We start from the raw sequence: 20,621 nt of genomic DNA, 5'->3' as shown, positions 1-20,621 counted from the left end.
TTAAAAGAGGTATATGAAAAACCATGCAACTTTTTTATTTAATGTTTTCTTCTAAAACTTGCAGTTAAGGCTGTATGTGGGTGTCAAAATATAATGAATAACCCTGTACACATTCAAATTTCATATACCTATGTAAGACAATATACATAAATATATGAACTTACATCAAAATGATCTTCACAACAATAAATCGTAAAAATAAAGGATAATTTAACGTTTTTCTTTTCATCTCTTCTCATGGCCTTGGACCATTTTTTTCTGTTTTTGTTCATCCATTACTATTTATAAATATCACTAATTACTCTAATTATGTATTAATTAACACAAACAACTAAAATTTTGACTCGGATTCAACAGCGTTTAAAAGCAAACTGTGTAAAATAAACACGCGTCTGGCTCCACTCAACCAGAAGAACGGCGGGTGACGTCACAGCGGCAAGGCGCGGTAGAGAGCGTTTGCCCCGCCATTTAAATTAACAATATTTAATTATTTTATATTAGAGGCATTTCTTAGCCGATATCAACGATTTTTTTTTGTTCAATTTGTAATTATATGAACTATTTTTTAAAACCATTATTTAAAAACATGCATTTTCCTCGTTGCAGTTTTATAAATTAAAAATTATACGCTTTTCGATTTTTTTAAAAATTTTAGAGGTTACTAGATATTTCGTAATAAACATGAAGCTGCTATATTAAAAATATTTTCTGGTGTGTTGTTGCATAATCGACTAATTTCCAAGCATCGAATGGACAAAGGAACGAAGGGAAGGGACGAAGAAGCAAAGTGTGAGTATGGGGCTTAAGTGATGAAGAGTTCAGGAAAAAATGAATAAATCTCGAAAAAAAAACAAGGAACTCGCTTAAATCAATAATATAGGAACGTACTTAAAATTTTCTTTCTTACTTAAAATATGAAATGATCTCAGACACACCCTAAAATTCATTTTTTTGACAAATAACGATGACGTAATGGTGAACGATGGCTGAACAGTCTTTAAGTGATCTGTATTAAATATTAAGTAATCTATTGTCAACTTATAAAAACAAACCTTACACAAATAGGAACTAAAAATATATCAGAATAATTTTAGACACATAGACCAAATTCATCGTCCCAAGAAATCGAAAATAATACAAAAAATACTATAAAATATCTCCTCTTCTGTCAAATAAAAAAAGTCCTTTTATCCTTGAAGATTTTTTACAAATAACATTTACATTTTTTTTTTTTTTTGATAAATATGATAAATGTGAAATATATAAAAACATATAATATTTCAAATTCATATTTCATTATACTGATTATTTTTTGTATATTTCTTTTGCGCTAATTAATTTATTAAAAAGTCCGAAATCCTAAACTAATATCACTAAAAATTATTGGCAACTTATTGTTATTATAACTTATTCATTTCTTAAGCATTACATGCCAATTTTACGTATACCTTCTTGGAAAGTGATACCGGTTTGGTTTGTGTGAGAGTGTATAATTATTGTCAAGCTATTTAGTGAGTGTTGCGTGCCACTTAGAGCCCTTTGTTGAAGTAGATTCGTTCGGGAATATCGTCGCCGCAGTTTTTCTTAATTTTCTCGTACGCCTCTGGTTCGATCCAAGCCAGTGTTGTCAGTTTCATGGAACTGTTTATTAAATGAGGAATAATTGTAATAGTATATCACAAAAAATAGTCCTATTTTCAACAGTAGATACCCAGAAAAAGCAGTCCAATAGCGACAAACATTAGAATTATCGCTTGTACAGGGTGACCCAGAAGTAAATGCAAGTATTTTAAAAGGTTGTAGAATCTGGCCTATGGAGGGTAGAGGTAAGGAGAAATATTTTCGTGCATTAAAAATGGTCATAAAAAGGGAAGACTTCAGATGGCGCTGCTGTAGCAAAAACCTAAAATTTAAAATATGCGCCGAAAATGTTTACAACAGGAAATGATTCAAAAGAGATAAATATTTGACGAGAAGGCGCGGGTTTCAAAAAATACAAATTTTATTTTCAAGCCACATGAAATAAATTATCGATTTTTATTCAGCAGCAATAGACTGGGCCTCTAATATATAAAAATAATTGTTTTATATTCTAAAAAATAAAAACAAAGCTTTTTGGGTAATGTTAGTTTTATTCTCTTATCTATGGTTACTTTTCATTTTTTAGATTTATGCGTCATTAGCGCCACTGTGGACATTTGATGAACCCTTAAGGTTGATTCTCACTATACCTTCCGTCTCAGCTACCTTGCGTTTCCCTTCCGTTTAGATAAAATATTATATCATGTAAATGAATAGGACAACGCACACTATCCGTTCCGTTTCCCTTCCGTTCCATATCCTTTCCTTCCATACATTTTTTAGCGGATGGACTGAAGCGTATCGGAAACAACGTTGTCAAGTTCTTACATTTGTACCAGCTCTGCTAACATTTTGCTGATATTTATTTATTCTTTCACCTCTTAATTAAATCTATTACCTTTTTCAAAAGATACAAATTTTTAAAATAAAACTTTCGTAATGTAATAAATTGTACAGTAAAAGTATGGAACTGATACGGAACGGAAGCTTACGTATAGCGTCAATACAATAAAAAATACGGAACGGATATGGAATGGAAACGGAAGGTATAGTCTATAAAATGAATAACTTTGAATTTTGACCGTTATTTTTTACCAACATGGCAAATATAAAATCCCTCTATCAAAAAAGTTACTGATATTCTTTAAATTGAGTGCCTGAACGAATCAGATAGGTAACTCTTTTTACTTTCGTGAAATAGAAAAGAAAAATAATAAAACAAGTGACAGTTCTTCCTCTTCTTGCAAAAATCAACACAAAATGTCATAATTCTCAAAAGTAAAATGTCATCAGCTTTTGACATTTCTAAATATCAGACCAATGCCGTCTCTAATAGAACAGCCTCGGAGCGAGATTTATGACGTCACGCTAGTTAGATACTACGGATTAATAAATATGTTGTAGAATACATGGAAAACATAATTATTCCTCGTATTTTTGGTTTGTATTTTTAAAATGATATAGTTTACATGAAATATACGTAATATACAGTTAATAAATACAATATATATATATACCTATTTATAGTAATAAATATATATAATATATATAACCATCAAATATAGCAATATACAAATAATATATATACATAAGATATATGGGTATAAATCGGTATATATATATATATATATATAACTATGTTTTTCATAAAATTTCAGGAGAGCAAACTTAAAGATATATATAGTTTTCTATAAATGTTCTATATAAATTTTTTCTAAAGTCATATATATTGTATTTAATCCCTGAAAATTTTACAGTTTTTCATAAAAATGATATCATTTTTAAAAACAAACCAAAAATACGAGGAATAATTATGTTTTCCACGTATTTTAAAACATATTTATCAATCCGTAGTATCTAACTAGTGTGACGTCAAAAATCTCGCTCCGAGGCTGTTCTACTAGAGACGGCACTGCGTCAGCATGGCCGCAAGTTGCTAATAAAATTATCACTACAAAAGCCCGCGGAAACTGTCAAATTCAAAGTTATTCGTTTCACAGACTATATAGTGAGAATCAACCTTTATTCTTCCGATTTTTGTGACCACTTTTTCAAATAAAGTCCCATAAGAGATATTTCTCCTCATCTCTACACTCCATAATCTGGCCAAAAGAAACATATTTTCTCTTTAACATTTTTAAAATAAATGGATAATAACCAATACTCTAAGAGCTACCAACGTTTTCGAGAAAGTATTTTAAGACGTCTGGCTCTTTGATATATCTTTTACTATGCTCTCTGGAACAGCATGCGGCCCGTCTGGCTGCCGATACCCGTTACGTTCACTACTGCACATCGGAAGAAGATCCTATTTTTTTTATTAACTTAGTCCTATAAATTCTAGTATTGAATATAAATCAAACATGTCTCCATAGCGCAGTGCGTAGAGTTTCTGACCACGAACAGGTGATTCAGAGTTCGAATCCGGGTCAGGTCAAAGACTTTTTTATTCTATTTTCGTTTATATTCTCATAGTAAAGTATTAAATAATTCTGGTAATTAAAAAAAAGATTTAATACTTTACTCTCAGAATATAAACGAAAAAAAAAATAAAAAAGTCTTTACCCTGACGCGGATTCGAACTCTGATCGGTTCGTGGTCGGAAACTCTACGCACTGCGCTATGGAGACATGTTCGATTTATATTCAATACTAGAATTTAAAGGACTAATAAAAATATAGGATCTTCTTTCACTGCGCAGTAAAGGTCGATTTATAAATTGAAAACGGTGCGGTTCGACGTTGCGGTTGCGATTATTTCTATTGGCTATTACTAACGTTTCAAGGTCAACGTTCCTGTCGAAGTTAAAAATTGGTTAATTTTTGACGTAAAACGTCAACCGCAACAACAACCGAAAAATTTATAATCAACAAAACATCCTGCGTATAAACAAACTTTTTACCGACCGTAACGTCGGGCGTCGAACCGCAACGTTTTCAGTTTATAAATCGACCTTAAGAAACGCAACGTTTACCGGGAGCCAGATGGGCCTCATGCTGTTCTAGAAAGCATAGTAAAAGATATATCAAAGAGCCAGACGTCTTAAAATACTTGTTTTTCCGACGTTGCTAGCTCTCGTACTACGTACTACTAAGTTATTTAACTTTAAAAATTATAAAAAATAATGGCTACATTTTGAGGCAGCAATCGATAATCCGCCGCAAATACCAAGCAATTACCAGAATCTCAGCTTATTCGGCGCCCAGTGTTGACACGTCGCGCGTCGACTAGAAAGATTTAAAAACGACTTGGAAAGTTCAGAATGTGAAAGTGAAAAACTTACCTAACATTAGAAAACGGGACTCCAATAGATAGCAGATCGATGTAGTTAGGTTAGAGCCTTGTTTTATCGCTTTACCTAAAACCGCAGCTCTACATTTAACAACACTTAATTTCACTGCGATTCATGCCAGCACTACACTTACATAGTATGTGTATTTGGCACAAAATAGATTCATATACCACCTGAATTATTTAGAATTATTTTTTGAGAATTTAAACTTCTCTGTTTTTTTTTTTATCTCACACTCTTACTTTTGTTAATAAACACCAAAATAATTGATATTTCTATTTGAACAATAAAAGTATTTTTACAAACTTACCTTACATTTGCCTACTTTTTTTAGTTTTGTCTGAGGTTTACAATACAAATATAATAGACGTTGCACTATATTTAATAGTAATGTACAATGAGTAAAAATCTACAATGAATAAAATTAATTTAAGTACTTTTTTGGAGAAATTTAAAAATGTGAACTTAAAAACTTATAAACATACGGAATGTGGATAACGTAGGAGGTGGCAACATTGTATTCTCTCGAACCACCATAAACAAATTTCCGAAAGCTGAATAAGCGGCACTCCGGAAAATGTCAAGAAAAATATAAAATTTTCAACATTTTTTGCAAAAAAAACTTATGAGCGTGTTTCTGGGGTTGAACTATACTACCAGTTAAAATACTAGTACTTATTTCTGGGACACCCTGTATACCGGGCGATATCAATTAAACTTTTAGTTGCGTAATCGAGGGCGCGATTTTTAACTGTGTGTCGTGAGCCACTTTTGAGACGCACCCGGTGTATCTTTTTCAATGTTGCGATATTGAAAAATAAAGGATCAGCATTAAAAAAGAAATACTTACCATCTCTGAGGAAACAAGCCACACGCTACTGGTACCATAAAGGATAAGCTGAAATACAATTTAATGCTGTTAGAGAGCAATCTGATAAACTTTAACCGTTTTATATTCTAACAGAATAGATATTTTAAAAAAGATTTGTATTTTTAAAATTTTGAATGTTCTCTTTTGAGAAACTTCAAGTAAAGTCACAAACGGTAGTGAACATTAGCAAATTAGCAAAACTGAAATGTGTGTCTTGGGAACGGGAATCTAACAAAATTACATAAAAACATAAATACTTACAAGCAACCAACTGCCATAACTTGAATAGGCCCATGTAAATAAGTAATTTTCTTCATGAACGGAAACTTCTCAGCTCTCTCCATGATTACAGGCAGTATCAACATACCAGGAGCGCACATAGTTATACGCGATATAATAACCTAAAAAAATATATCTTCCTATGCAAATTCTTAGAAAAAAATACATTTCTTTTCATAATAATAGCCTCACAAATACTGTATTTACACTTGATTTACTAAGGTCATACTACACTACCTCCTATACTATAGTCTATCCAAAGAGAGAACAGATGACAGTGACAGTTATGTCTGTCATTTTAATTGAGAGCTAAACTACGTTTTCTGTCATTTTTTGGATCTCATCTGTTAAAATCTTCCTTGGTAACTTGGACAGACTTTATTTTATTTTATTGAAACTCTTACCTGTGAAAAAGCTTTAGCTGCCGCAACTTTTGATTGGCCAACAATGCGCCCTTTATCGTCTGAACAATCGATTCCGTGAAGAAACTCGTTTTGTCTCATTAGAGGAATATTAACACAGTTAGCAGCTGCTACTGCAGCGAATGGAACATACCTCTAAAATAAAAATTAATATATACAATTAGCAATTAAATTGATATAGGCTTCTTTTAATAAGAAAATCACCCTGTATATTGTAACATATGGTCTGTTTGAGATACTTAGACGCCAAGATTTACCTGAATAAATGGACTAGCCCTTTTCTGCCAATAGTATTTACATCCTAAAGCAGTGACCATGGCTGACGAGGTTGCAGAAACATAGGCAACCACTAACTGCGTGGTGGTGGTTGGAGATTTCGCGTTACGATTGGTGTAGTTAACTAAAGCGTTGAAGGACTGATTCACCCATTGCCAGAAGACAACTGCAAACGGTGTTCTGCAAATAAGATTAAAATGATCATTTTTAATATTACATCTTGTAGCCTATGTGAATAAGTAAATTCACTTCATTCTTCAAATTCTATTATGTATGCAACATAAATTGATCAAAAAATCTCTTTATAAAATATTTAAATTATGAAAAACACCAAAACCATACACAGCTTATTCAAATATTAACATTTCTATATCAAACATATAACATACTTATATTTTTTTGATAAAGTACCATACAATCGAAAAAAATAGTGTCAGAGATAGCTTGGAAATTAAGAACGCAGTAATTTTTATCTAAAATTATACGGGAATTTCTAAGCCAACTGGACGCCGTTTTTTTTTCAATACAAAGGGGTACAAGAAGAATGTCAGATGCCAACCGAAAATGTTCCCACTAATTGGCATCACTGTATACAATAAAAAACCTTAGATCTTATCCAAAACTCATTAATTCATTCAAATTAATTAAATTTTTTAAGAGCAAGAAGAGCAAGAGAAAATTGAGCACTGGTGATAATCAGAAATATGATCCAAAAAAAACGGCGTCAGCGATGCCTATGAAATGAATATCAGTATCAAAAGGTATCAATTTATATGGAGAATGTCATTGATTGTCATTTCCAAGCCAACTGGACGCAGTATTTTTTACAATCATAAGGTGCCTTTTTGATTATTTTTATAGTGCATTTCTGATCTAATATAAAAAATACATAATTACCTGTACCACTGTAACATAGCTCCAGTAATAGCCATACCACCGGGCACCTGAAACGACATTCGTCCAAACACATTCTGTTTCTCTCCGCTGTCTGGATGAAAAGCACTTTCGTACAACTTTTTCGCATAGATAACCTGTTCCAGACTAGTACCAGGAGGTTCAGTACCTTTGCGGTACTGTTCCACCAGCAATTTTGCATTATCTAAAGCCTCATCGCCTAAAAATAATAAATATATTAATCAAAATGGTTGCTTTTATTTTTATTTAAATAGGAAACAGCTTTTACTTACCGACAACACAAGTTCTTGGATCTGTTACCCACAAAAAATGCTTGAATCTACCCACAAAGGTGCTTTGATCCCAAAGGGGAGCATCTATGTTCAATCTTTCAGGCATATTGTAATTTCCTCTAAAAAATATATTTAGGTTACATTAAAGGTAATTTATTAAAGCTATAATCAAAGAAGGCGTTAAAATTCCACCCAAGATTATAAAATAAATCAAAAACGCTATTTTACCTACCAGCTATGCGTTACCACTCGTAATTGTATAATAAAAACAAGAAATTTAATACAAAATCAAAGTCTAAAGTGCTGAATTCCCATAAAAAAGATTGGAGATAGTACAATAACACACTCACCAGTACAGTATCAAAATAAATTATGTTTTTGTTTACAAGTTTCTGGCTTTTTGTCGGAAAAAACAAAAATTTTTAAAATGTATCAGCTGTGTCCCCACCTCCACAGCCTCTTTACAGTGTTGTCGATTGTTTGAAAAATTCCTGAAATCAATTCCAATCAAAAAAATGCTGGTGGTCTAAAACACTTTTTATGCATCTAGTTAGAAGTTTATTAATAACAATGTTTTAGTTATTCTTTTATAAGCAGTATACATAGTCAAAATTGGTTTTATCTTAAATAATTAACATATTAATTCTTCAATGGATAAGAATAAACTCTCTCCAATGTATGAACATCTTGGCAACCTAGCAATTCAAATTTTATCATGTGCACTTTTTGAAAGTGACTGGTCATGTACCTTTGCCAAAAATAAAATGTTATTAGGCATTTGCACTGGAATTTGAACACTATCTGGATGGTCATTTGTTCTTGCTGACGATATCAACACCTGGTTTATTTTCACATGACTTTTTTGATCTTGGTTTTAAGGAAAAGGCAAAATAAAAAAATGTACCTTTCATAATTTTTATTTGAAAATTTATAAATAAATGTTATCTCTATCTATTAAGAAAAATCTCTATGAGAAAAATAATAAAAAACAGATTATACAATATCATTTCAAAATATAATACATGAATGTACAAAAAATGTACTACAGGGTGTCCCAAGCTGAGCGTTTATTAGAAGTTTTGAAGATTTTTGCACATCATTGATTCGCAATTCAATATGGCAGTACTTCCGGAAGTGCCGGAAGTTGACGACAAATTTCTTATTTTAAAAGGGTACTCCCAATTTTTTATTACATACTTAATTTATCTGTAAGATTTTATGAATTAAACACTCTATACCAAACATTAACCGTTTTTGTGAAATAAAAAAATATTTAAAATTATTGGATAAAAAAACTGCCTGTCAAAAAAATGTATATAGCCTAAACGTCAAATTTTTAAAACTTAATCTTAAATAACTTAAAAACGATTTATTTTAGGTATAGGAACATACACAGTATAGACAAAAAGTAACGAATTGAAAAACCTTTACACTAATGAAACAAAAAAGTGGGTTTCCATTTGAAAAAAATGACTTATAATAATTTTTTAATAGCTTAATTCCATGACAGGTACCGCCATTATTATATGACATTCAAACAATTTAATTTTTGAAATAGATAGCCACATGTATCTTAAATAACTTAAAAACGATTTATTTTAGGTATAGGAACATACACAGTATAGACAAAAAGTAACGAATTGAAAAACCTTTACACTAATGAAATAAAAAAGTGGGTTTCCATTTGAAAAAAATTACTTATAATAATTTTTTAATAGCTTAATTCCATGACAGGTACCGCCATTATTATATGACATTCAAACAATTTAATTTTTGAAATAGATAGCCACATGTCTTCTCTTTATGTCACATTGAGGGGGCAATCACTAAATTTGACGTTTAGGCTATACAAATTTTTTTGACAGGCAGTTTTTTTCGTCCAAATATTTTAAATATTTTTTTCTCAAAAACGGTTAATGCCAGGTATAGAGTGTTTAATATCAAAATTCATAAAATTTCAGAGAATTTAAGTATGTAATTAAAAATGGGTGTACCCTTTTAAAATAAGAAAGTTGCTGTCAAATTTCGGTATTTCCGGAAGAGCCGTCAAATTGAAAATCATTTTACTGAATAGATCTCGTTGTGAAACAATACTGTGCAAAAATCTCAGGCCTAGATATTGTAGTTTTTTAGAAACTTCTAATTCACGCTCAGTCTGGGACACCCTGTATATCTATGTCAAAAAACAATGTTATAAATTATTTTATAATTAATTACTACTTGTTTGGATCAAATCATTTATCGGTTTTTTTAAGCAAATAATATGCTGTTTGTTTAAATTATTTTAAATAATATTAATACCATACAATTGAAAAAGACGCCTAAGGAATGACGATGATAATTTTGGCAAGGTCAAGCGCTAGACCTCATTACATGACCGTTAGTATTCGTTTAGCCGTTAGCTTTAAGAAGATTGTAGTTTATTTTTATATCGATCATTTCTAAATGGTGTAGTTTAAAATCGAGAAAAAATAATTTTTTAGAAAGAGATTGATCTCGGCAAAATTACGTTCGATTGTTATTCCCCAGCCATCTTTGACGCCGTTTTTTTTTTCGATCATACGGTACTACTAGCTTATCGTACTCGTATTTGGTGTATAGTATTGTAATAAGCGAGTTATATAAAAGATTCAAAAAATACCGTACAATAAAAAAAACGACGTCAAGTTGGCTTAGAAATTACTGTCATTGACATTCCCGCCGTTTTCTTTTCAAGTTAAAATTAATAAATCCTCAAAAATTAGAGTTGTCTTTGTATGCTTAAGTTTGCTAATAAAAATAATTTGTCAAGAAAAAAAAATTAGAGCTTAGCATATTATTTATAACGTATTTTACAACAAATAATTGTTTTTAACATTAAAAATATTTGTTACTAATAAAAAACATACTATTATCCCTGAAATACTTTTGTTTTGAAATACCTTGACATTATTTTAAGTCAAATCAAAGCCAACTATTAATTTTAACCATTTTTCATACCTTCTTGCCAGATCTATTTGCAACAAACTTTGCCCAGTGTTTTTACTGATAAATTCTTTCTCACAATTACTCAACACCCTGTATAAATTCGAGGACTCAAACTTACTGGGCTGGGTTTTAAATATTTTTGCTTGTTTTTCACCAGAATTATCGTTAACAACAAAATTTATAAAATTCTTATTATACATTTGTGATGTAGTATTATTAAAAGTGATTTTTTTGGTTATTTTTGAGTTTTCTCCAAAATATTCATTTGCCAATTGAATTAAACTAAATAAAATGAATCTTCTATGCAACCAAAGAGACTCATGCTCTGTATATACATTGTTAATGTTTTCTATAACAACAAACAGTTCATATAACAGCAAAACTATAACATTTATATGCTTGGATATGTCTTCCAATGATTTATTTTTCAAAGGTTTTCCAAGCAAAAGAATCAATAACTGACTGGGCTCACCATCGTTTAAAAGATTTAATTTTGTAATTACTTCATTAAAGTACGTCATCAGAAGTGGGATATCTCTTTGGTTTTTTAGAAGTTTTATTAAAAATTGTCTGTAATGATACCCAGTGTTCTCAGAGACATGTTCACTGATCCATCTCTCGCTAAACTCTAGTTCCTGGGTAAGGATATGGGGAAAAAAAGGTACAAAGTGTTCCATACACCATATTCGATGTGTCCAGGCATGGTAATTGTTTTGGGAACCTGTCGCAGCTAGCTCTGATACAGATAACTCATTCTGTAGAATGTTTATTGAAGGAACAATACCGTTTTTGGACATTTTTTCAAGAATCCTTTTCAGTAGCCAGCGACGATAGGAGAAGGCTTCATTTGACTTGTGCTTTCTTGTCAAAACCAATTTGCTTAAAAGTAAATATTAATACAATATAAATATAAGATAGAATAATTATATATTTACCAAAACTTCAGTTCTTCTTCAATACTTAATATGTCACTTTCTACCAACTCCCTTCTCATATTCCAAAAGGTATTAATATCAGGGTTAATAAGTAACCCTCCCATAAGCAAATAGTTCAAATTGTCCCTGATCAAGTATCCGATTTTCTTCTCGGCAAGATTTTTTCGAACTTTAAATAGCTCACTGCAAACATACTGATATACGTATTTGATGCACCAAGATTCGAGTCCCAAATGATGACTCTCGTACAATACAGGGCTTTTATTCTTGGTGTTGTCTTCTGTAGGAACAATAGAAAAATCCGCTCTAAAAGAAAGTTTGATGGTAAATTAGGTTAAGTAGGCAAAAGATGAAATTCTAAAATAACTTACAGCTCGAAGTCGTGTTTGATAATGTTTTCTAGTGACCGCAGAATTCTTTCTGACATAGAAGAGTATTCCATTATTTTTTTAAAAATATATGTTTCGCATTTCATGAAAGTTTAAAATTATTTTTCAAGATTTTTTGTTTTTCAAGTTTCCATGACGTAAAACAGCTGTTTATTACCGACATTATATTACAGATTTCTTCTTACAATTTCAACCAAACTTTTAAATATTTCCCAACTAAAAGCAAAATTTTTAGTGTTCTTCTTTATATAGATAAAAACATTTGGATTTGGATGGTTTTGATTTGATCTTGAATTTGGTTATTTTACCTTATAAAAAATAAAATTTTAAAATTCATATTAAAAAGAAATCTGCACCAGTATTTTGAAAAAAAGGATCTACAAGTTGGGAGTTTAGGTTAGTGCCGCTAGAGGTCGCAAGAAAAGTTTAGAAAGGCGTTGCCCACCAATTTTGAAAATATAAAATATTATCATCCAAGCAAAATAGAAATAAACCAAAAAAACTAGACAGTTTATTAATGTTATATACCAGAAATTAATTTATTTGTTTTATTTATATAAAATTGCAGGAAATAGAGTTGTCTCTCCCTGAGACTCCCTTAAAATTACCAACATTTCAGATCGATGCCGATGTAAGACATATCCTAAAAGAATATAAAGTTTTACCAAGGGTTTTACATACAACAAAAGCATAGTTTCAGTTTTTTCAGACATAAAATGATAAATTAAAAAGCATTTTAAAAGAAATTCTGGCCATTTGCATTAAATATTACGCTTTTGTTACAAAACAAATTAACAAATTACTAAAATATTTATATAAACTTTTATTGGATTTCTATTTTGTTTCGATAACCTCATATCATTACGCAGATAACTTATGATATTTGCAGTAGAATTTATTTCCAAATTTCTATAACAAAACAAGTATTCATTTTCGAATATGTCATACAAAATAATAAATTTTATTGCTTTTATTTTTTATACCTTCTTATTTTTTAATATTCTACACAAAGTAAAAGCTTATGATGTACCTGAACCAGAAATAAAAGTGTATTCTAATGGGTTCACTGTGTCGGTTCCTGATGAGGATGGTATCAGTCTATTTGCGTTTCACGGTAATATAAACAGACCTATGCAACATTTGGAGGCTGGACAATTTTCCCAAGACATTTTGAGAAAAAAAGGTGACCGATGGGTTTTTAAAAACGCTGATACGAAGCTTAAAGTTGGTGATAAAATTTATTATTGGTTGTATGTTCTTAGGGATGGATTGGGTCATAGATATGACCATGGAGAATTTACCGTTAAGGGTAAGTGCTTAATAAAACAAAAAGATTAAACACAACTTTGTTCGATTATAATACAAAACACAGCATGTTCTATTTAAAACAGTGGAGAAAAATACAGGATTTAGTTTTGACTCGCCCTGTATGGGGGTTCATGATGTACAGGGTGGCGCCTCTCAATAAACGACGCTTATGCTCCAGGGAGAACGATAGTTTGTATTGAAATAAAATTTCAAAATAGGTTAATTCAGAGCACTTTTTAAAAATATAGAGAGTTCTACAGAGTATCCCAAAAAAAGTTACACAGCAAAGTTGTGTTTTTTTTGTAAAGAAACACCCTATATATTAATTGATTTTCGGATTCTAGGAGAAAAAAAAAGCGAGTTTTGTTAAAGTATATGACTAAAATGTAAGGTTTTTGGCTTATTAAACATTTTCTAAAAATGAAGCATAATTTTTAAATTTCAATAAAAGCTACCTAAATTGGAATCCTAACATGTAGTTAAAATAACTATTGTACTTTAATTCAAATTAAAAATTGACCCAAAAAGTCATACAGAGTGAGACAAAATTAATATTGAACATTAGTTCAAAGTTTTATGGAAAGCACTGGGCATTAAAATGTTGTATCCTATGTTATAGGGCTTGTTTCTCTCTACAATTTCCTGTCTCACAATGTACCGTTTGTATCCGGGAAGGGTTCATAGTTTCATAGTTGTCGATTTTCGAAAGAAATCAGTACATGTATATTATTTCGTATATTTTTCATTTTATTGATTTTATGGAAAGCACTGTTCATTAAAATGATGTATCCTATGTTATAGGGCTTGTTTCTCTCTACAATTTCCTGTCTCACAATGTACCGTTTGTGTCCGGGAAGGGTTCATAGTTTCATAGTTGTCGATTTTCAAAAGAAATCAGTACATGTATATTATTTCGTATATTTTTCATTTTATTGATTTTATGGAAAGCACTGTTCATTAAAATGATGTATCCTATGTTATAGGGCTTGTTTCTCTCTACAATTTCCTGTCTCACAATGTACCGTTTGTGTCCGGGAAGGGTTCATAGTTTCATAGTTGTCGATTTTCGAAAGAAATCAGTACATGTATATTATTTCGTATATTTTTCATTTTATTGATTTTATGGAAAGCACTGTTCATTAAAATGTTGTATCCTATGTTATAGGGCTTGTTTCTCTCTACAATTTCCTGTCTCACAATGTACCGTTTGTGTCCGGGAAGGGTTCATAGTTTCATAGTTGTCGATTTTCGAAAGAAATCAGTACATGTATATTATTTCGTATATTTTTCATTTTATTGATTTTATGGAAAGCACTGTTCATTAAAATGATGTATCCTATGTTATAGGGCTTGTTTCTCTCTACAATTTCCTGTCTCACAAGGTACCGTTTGTGTCCGGGAAGGGTTCATAGTTTCATAGTTGTTGATTTTCGAAAGAAATCAGTACATGTATATTATTTCGTATATTTTTCATTTTATTGATTTTATGGAAAGCACTGTTCATTAAAATGTTGTATCCTATGTTATAGGGCTTGTTTCTCTCTACAATTTCATGTCTCACAATGTACCGTTTGTGTCCGGGAAGGGTTCATAGTTTCGTAGTTGTCGATTTTCGAAAGAAATCAGTACATTTATATTATTTCGTATATTTTTCATTTTATTGATTTTATGGAAAGCACTGTTCATTAAAATGTTGTATCCTAAGTTATAGGGCTTGTTTCTCTCTACAATTTCCTGTCTCACAATGTACCGTTTGTGTCCGGGAAGGGTTCATAATTTCATAGTTGTCGATTTTCGAAAGAAATCAGTACATGTATATTATATCGTATATTTTTCATTTTATTGATTTTATGGAAAGCACTGTTCAGTAAAATGTTTTATCCTATGTTATAGGGCGGCTTGTTTCTCTCTACAATTTCTTGTCTCACAATGTACCGTTTGTGTCCGGGAAGGGTTCATAGTTTCATAGTTGTCGATTTTCGAAATAAATCAGTACATGTATATTATTTATTCGTATAATTTACATTTTATTGATTTTATGGAAAGCACTGTTCATTAAAATGTTGTATCCTATGTTACGTTTTAGGCATATACTTCTTTAATAAAACTCACGTTTATTTTTTACCAAGAATCCGAAAATCGATTAATCTATAGAGTCGTGTTTCATTATAAAAAACATAACTTTAATGTGTAATTTTTTTGGGGATTTTCATTTCAATACAAGCTATCGTTCTCCTTGGAGCCTCCGTGTCGTATGAGATGCGCCACCCTGTATATTCCACCCCTCCTGCATGAATACATGAATAGCATTATACTCTTTTCTTAATATTTTTATTCAAAGATTCCATGGCAAAAGTCAAACTACACCAAAAAAATGTTCAATATGATGTAGGCTTTACCTGTGACAGTTGAAAAATAAATTTAAATAATTAATAAAATGTATTTAAGGCTATTAAAGTTAATTAATTTTTTACAAATTTCAGATATTCTTGAAGAAAATATACCAGAAAAAGAGTTTTCCAGAAATGTCACTTCTTCCAATAAAACAGACTCCTCAAAGTCCTCAAGTAACGTCAATTTGTGTCTGGAACAAATAAAAACCATTTCTCAAGTGAACGAAATTTTGTACATTCTGGCAAGTAAAGATCCGAGTGTTGCCAGGACCTTAAAACTATCAGGGGAAGATTCACAGAATGTCACTGCTAGAGAATTTGTAGTGGAGCTAATCACGAAAAATCTCGAGGTGACTGACGTTATAGTGATTGATGCTGAACGAGGATTCGATAACGTGATTACATTTACAGTAAAATCACTAGAAGACAAAGTTAAATTAATATTAGCTAGCCAGGAGAAACTGAAAGGGTCAAAGTATCAGTTTGTATGGTGATGTAACGGAGAAAACATTAAAAAAACTTTATTTATTTTTTGTCTTCTTTATTTAATGAGATGAAACTACGAGTTTATAGATACATATACAGGGTGGTCCGAACTGTATTGCGGAAACTTCGGCAGCATATTCTGCAGATAAAAATAAGTAAAAAAGTTCGGATAAATGTTTGTCTTAAAATGCTTAGTTTCGGAGATACAGTGTGCAGAAGTTTTTCATTTTTATTTCGAATTTATTCCAGAGTTTTTTGACATGAAAAATTTGACTGTTATCAATATGACTCCTACTTGTAGAACGCGTTAACTACATAATTTTTAACAGGTTTGAGGAGTAATAACTTTTTGTCCGTACCTGTATAAAACTACTGAGTAAAAAAACATATATTTACAACGTTTTCTACGCAAAAAAGGTCTCTATCAAAGTAAAAATCGCTATGAGTAATGGTTCTCGAGTAATTTTGAATCGAAATTATCAATACCTGTCATCATTGACATAAATTAAAAATGTTGACTAAATAATTATTAGTCTAAAATCATAAATTTGAAATGTTTTTATACCAAAAGTTCAACAGAAACTGTTTTATCATCATTTTTTCGAAGAAAATTTCACACCTCTACTTTTCAACCAATAACATGCTTTAATGTTGACTAGTTACCATGGCAACTGAAAAAATTTCCGGAAATTTTTTCGAGGCGCCACGAAACTTTAGTGGAAATTTTTTGACAGTTGAAAAGGTAAACATAAGATCTACAATCATAATGTGAATGAACTACAATGTCTATATATTGAAATATTACCCATTTGAGTTTTAGCATTTGATGTAACTAATTGTAATATAATAATATTTGTTAATATTATTAACAAATTGAAATTATTTTAAAATGTCATGTTGATTAATATTTTTTTTTTCAAATTTAGGTGTGAAATTTTTCACCGAATACCATAGCTTAGCTTATTCCTGAAATCTTCTGGGCACGAATATTTTAGGAAAATTATCCCTCGTCTTCGACTCGGGATAATTTTCAAAATATTCGTGCCCTCAAAAAAATTTCCGAAAATAATTTAAGCTCTTGTGATATTATAAGTGAAAAATTTATTATCAATTTAAAAAAAATCAAATTTCACTAATTATTTATCATTTCAGTCAAATAACTATCTTAACCTGTTTATTTTTTGTCAATAATAACATGTGTTGACTATTTGTATTATGGGTGTATTATGAGAACGGTTGCTCATAGCGATTTTTAACAAGAGATATTTTTTACGTAAAAAATCACAGAAATGTGTATTTTTTCACTCAGTAGTTTTATACACGTTTCGACGAAAAGTTATTACTCTTCAGAATAGTTAAAACTGTTGTAGTGATTCCCACGTTCCTACGTTGTAGTGATTCCCACGAGACCAACGAGACGAGACTTTCATAAATATAAAATTTATTTTATTTCATAACATTAAAAAAATCATATTTGTCATAGTAATACGTAAACACAACAGAAAAATCAAAAACTTAACATTAATTTTAAAAACAAGTAAAAACAATAATATAGGTACTAACAGCCTTATTCTCGATCGCAAACGTTTTTGTTTTTCACCCAGTCATTTAGGCATAACAAACATCGTGCAGATTCATTATGAAGGCAATTTCTGTGTTTTCTAATACACACACCGGAAAAGTCTAGGGATATTACAATTTTATCCAGCCATCGTCAGTAATTTTATTATTTGCATTTCTGATATAATAAAATTAAAATAAACAAATAGTTTACAGGACGTATTGGAAATAAAAATGCGAAATTTACCGAATTTTTCAAATTTATCTTGATTTTTATTGAATTCAAAAAAATACACACATTTTTTTTAATTCTAAACTGTGAATTAAAAAAAAAGATAAAACCATTTTTACTTAATAAAGGGTATGGCCTCCTCTACTGTTCATTACAGCCCTACATCGTCTCTCCATGCTCCTGATCAGGTTGTCGATCTCTTTTTGGGGTACAGCCTGCCACGCTGCATTCACGGCCCGAACCAGATCCCTACGAATTTCACGAGGCATACCCATTCTCAAAATTCTTCTTTGGACCGCGTCCCATACGTGCTCGATAGGGTTGAGGTCAGGAGATTGTGCCGGCCAGGGTAAGATGTTTAATTGATGAGCATTGATAAACTCACCACTCTGGCTGTATGAGGCCGTGCATTGTCATGCATGAGAATGAAGTTTCTCCAAAAATCATTGGCATATGGTAACACGACAGGCCCAAGAATTAAATCACGATATGTGATTCCTGTTAGAAACCTTTCAAGAAAAACGAGATCGGTTTTTCGGCCTAATTGGACTCCTCATAAAAACATAGCCAGTACAGGTTAAATTCGAACAATCGATGCTAGGTGCTTTTTATACATTTGACAAAAAATGCATTAACAAATTCTGCAAAAACACTTCTGCAAATATCCAAAATTTAGAAATAACTAGTGTGACTACTTCGTTTCAATCGAAGTAGAAAGAATCGGCCTACAAATATGTCGTTGTTTATTCAAAAAATTTATTTTTAACTTTAATAAAATGATATCCCTAGATTTTTCCGGTGTGTGTAGTTCACGCAGCACGAGAGAATAACTTTTCCGCCGGGACTGAGGTAGCTGGTATACTCAAGAGATCTCATGCCATCAAACTTAAAATGGGAAGATCAGAACCATGGGTTCTCCACCCTTGTAATATATCTGTGTCTTTGTTACACCGGGGAATTGAATAGTATTTTTGAAGCTCCTGCATCCATTCTCCTTAGGCAGGGAGGATTTACTGCGTACAAGGCATCAAAATCAATTACAAAAGCAACTACGACTTTTCAGGTCCAGGATTTTCACGTCCTTGTTGCACCACCGCTGTTTCTGTCGAACGTTGTCCCGCACAAATTGATGAAAATAGACTTTACAAATATCTTGAAATTTCTGAATCGAATTATCTTTTAATTCTTGGACCCATTTTGTCATATCAAACGTTTCTAACTGATGACGTGGATCGAGAATTAAAACTGCAGTATAAATCCAGTTCGTTTTACGATAATGCTTTAGTATTTTGTCTCTTGCAGCCTGAAAACCAACAATAAGCTGCTCTTCGACAGGGTTTTTCGATTTGGGGTTCGATTTGTTTTTCTGTCCCATTCAAAGATTTTGCCTTCAAGATTATCTATTAGTATATTATATTGATACATACAATCACCATAGGTAAGGTGACGTACTTTTCTCCTCCGAGTTTTTTCGAAAATATTTGGAACTTGATTAATAATTTGTGCACTTCTTCTAGCAGTAACCATTCTTCATCTCTAAGAGCCATATGGTTTTAAATCAACAACATTTTGACATAATACACCGAGCTAATGTCTGCCTTTAAGAGCTACTTGCAACATATCATCACTGGAATTCCAGCCTGTAGGTACATCCAACACAGGTGTCAGTTGCCGAGAATTACCAGTTGCTTCACACGCACTTCGAAACTTAAGTAAAAGTTGGTTTTTGAGTAAAGGTTTCTCAAGTGTTCACCTGCGAACTCTCGTACGAGACACGAGAAGTCTCGCACGAGACTCGAGACGAGACCAATAAAAATCTCGTCTCGTATTGTCCGAGTGTCGTCTCGAGTCTCGTCTCGAAAACGAGGCGAGACCATACGAGACTCTCAAAAACGAGACTCTCGTGGGAATCACTAACATGTTGGTAGCGCTCCCTATAAATAGGAGTCATATTGACATCAAAATCAAATTTCTCATTTCAAAAAACTCCCAGATGCCAATTTTCATTCAAATATTGACGTTACTTCAGAAACTACTTGGAAAAAGTCGAAATAAAAATGAAACTTCTACACCCTGTATCTCCGAAACTTAGCATTTTAGAACATACATTTATAGGAACTTTTTTACTTATTTTTATCTGCAAAATATGCTACCGAAGATTCCAGAATACCGTTCGGTATACCTTGTATACCAATATCTGCATTTCTAGTGACCCAGATATTACCAATATCTGCACTTACCGGCACAAATAACACTAAAATCTAACATTTTTTAAAGTAATTTGAAATATAACAAAAACTATTAGTTTTAATATACGGGGTGACTCTTAAATAAGTGCAAACATTTTCAGGGCTAATAAAGGGAGGGACGAAAAGTTGTCACTCTTCAAAACAGCTATGGCGGTGAAACAGGAAGTGACCGAAAACAATTGAAAACGTCAATC

General features: G+C 31.4%; 3 protein-coding genes across 4 annotated transcripts; 1 reads left to right on the top strand and 2 right to left on the bottom strand.

Moving 5' to 3' along the window:
- Positions 1 to 1,330: 1,330 nt before the first annotated feature.
- Positions 1,331 to 8,362, bottom strand: LOC115888856 (sideroflexin-2). 2 transcript variants are annotated; one of them, XM_030908720.1, is made up of 8 exons: positions 8,259 to 8,362; positions 7,909 to 8,025; positions 7,619 to 7,835; positions 6,703 to 6,901; positions 6,428 to 6,580; positions 6,006 to 6,145; positions 5,724 to 5,771; positions 1,331 to 1,641 (listed from the first exon to the last, which is right to left on the bottom strand). In XM_030908720.1, exons 2-8 carry the CDS (start codon positions 8,012 to 8,014, stop codon positions 1,530 to 1,532), a joined length of 975 nt encoding a protein of 324 aa, XP_030764580.1. In that variant the 5' UTR covers positions 8,015 to 8,025; positions 8,259 to 8,362; the 3' UTR covers positions 1,331 to 1,529. The 2 variants fall into 2 exon arrangements, with proteins under 2 accessions (XP_030764580.1, XP_030764579.1); XM_030908719.1 differs by having other exon boundaries at positions 8,141 to 8,267.
- A 2,419-nt stretch (positions 8,363 to 10,781) lies between these two features.
- On the bottom strand, positions 10,782 to 12,352 carry LOC115888822 (protein prenyltransferase alpha subunit repeat-containing protein 1). The gene is made up of 3 exons (XM_030908677.1): positions 12,182 to 12,352; positions 11,811 to 12,116; positions 10,782 to 11,754 (listed from the first exon to the last, which is right to left on the bottom strand). The coding sequence occupies exons 1-3, from the start codon at positions 12,283 to 12,285 to the stop codon at positions 10,842 to 10,844; spliced, it is 1,323 nt and encodes a 440-aa protein (XP_030764537.1). The 5' UTR covers positions 12,286 to 12,352; the 3' UTR covers positions 10,782 to 10,841.
- Positions 12,353 to 13,081: 729 nt separating this feature from the next.
- On the top strand, positions 13,082 to 16,430 carry LOC115888792. The gene is made up of 2 exons (XM_030908630.1): positions 13,082 to 13,508; positions 15,991 to 16,430. Exons 1-2 carry the CDS (start codon positions 13,139 to 13,141, stop codon positions 16,392 to 16,394), a joined length of 774 nt encoding a protein of 257 aa, XP_030764490.1. The 5' UTR covers positions 13,082 to 13,138; the 3' UTR covers positions 16,395 to 16,430.
- The last annotated feature ends 4,191 nt before the right edge of the window (positions 16,431 to 20,621 follow it).

This window comes from Sitophilus oryzae, unplaced genomic scaffold (genome assembly GCF_002938485.1).
Source record: "Sitophilus oryzae breed Bouriz unplaced genomic scaffold, Soryzae_2.0 scaffold_808_pilon_pilon, whole genome shotgun sequence".
NCBI classification, from domain to species: Eukaryota; Metazoa; Arthropoda; class Insecta; order Coleoptera; family Curculionidae; genus Sitophilus; species Sitophilus oryzae.
This window is presented reverse-complemented; position numbering and strand designations above follow the sequence as displayed.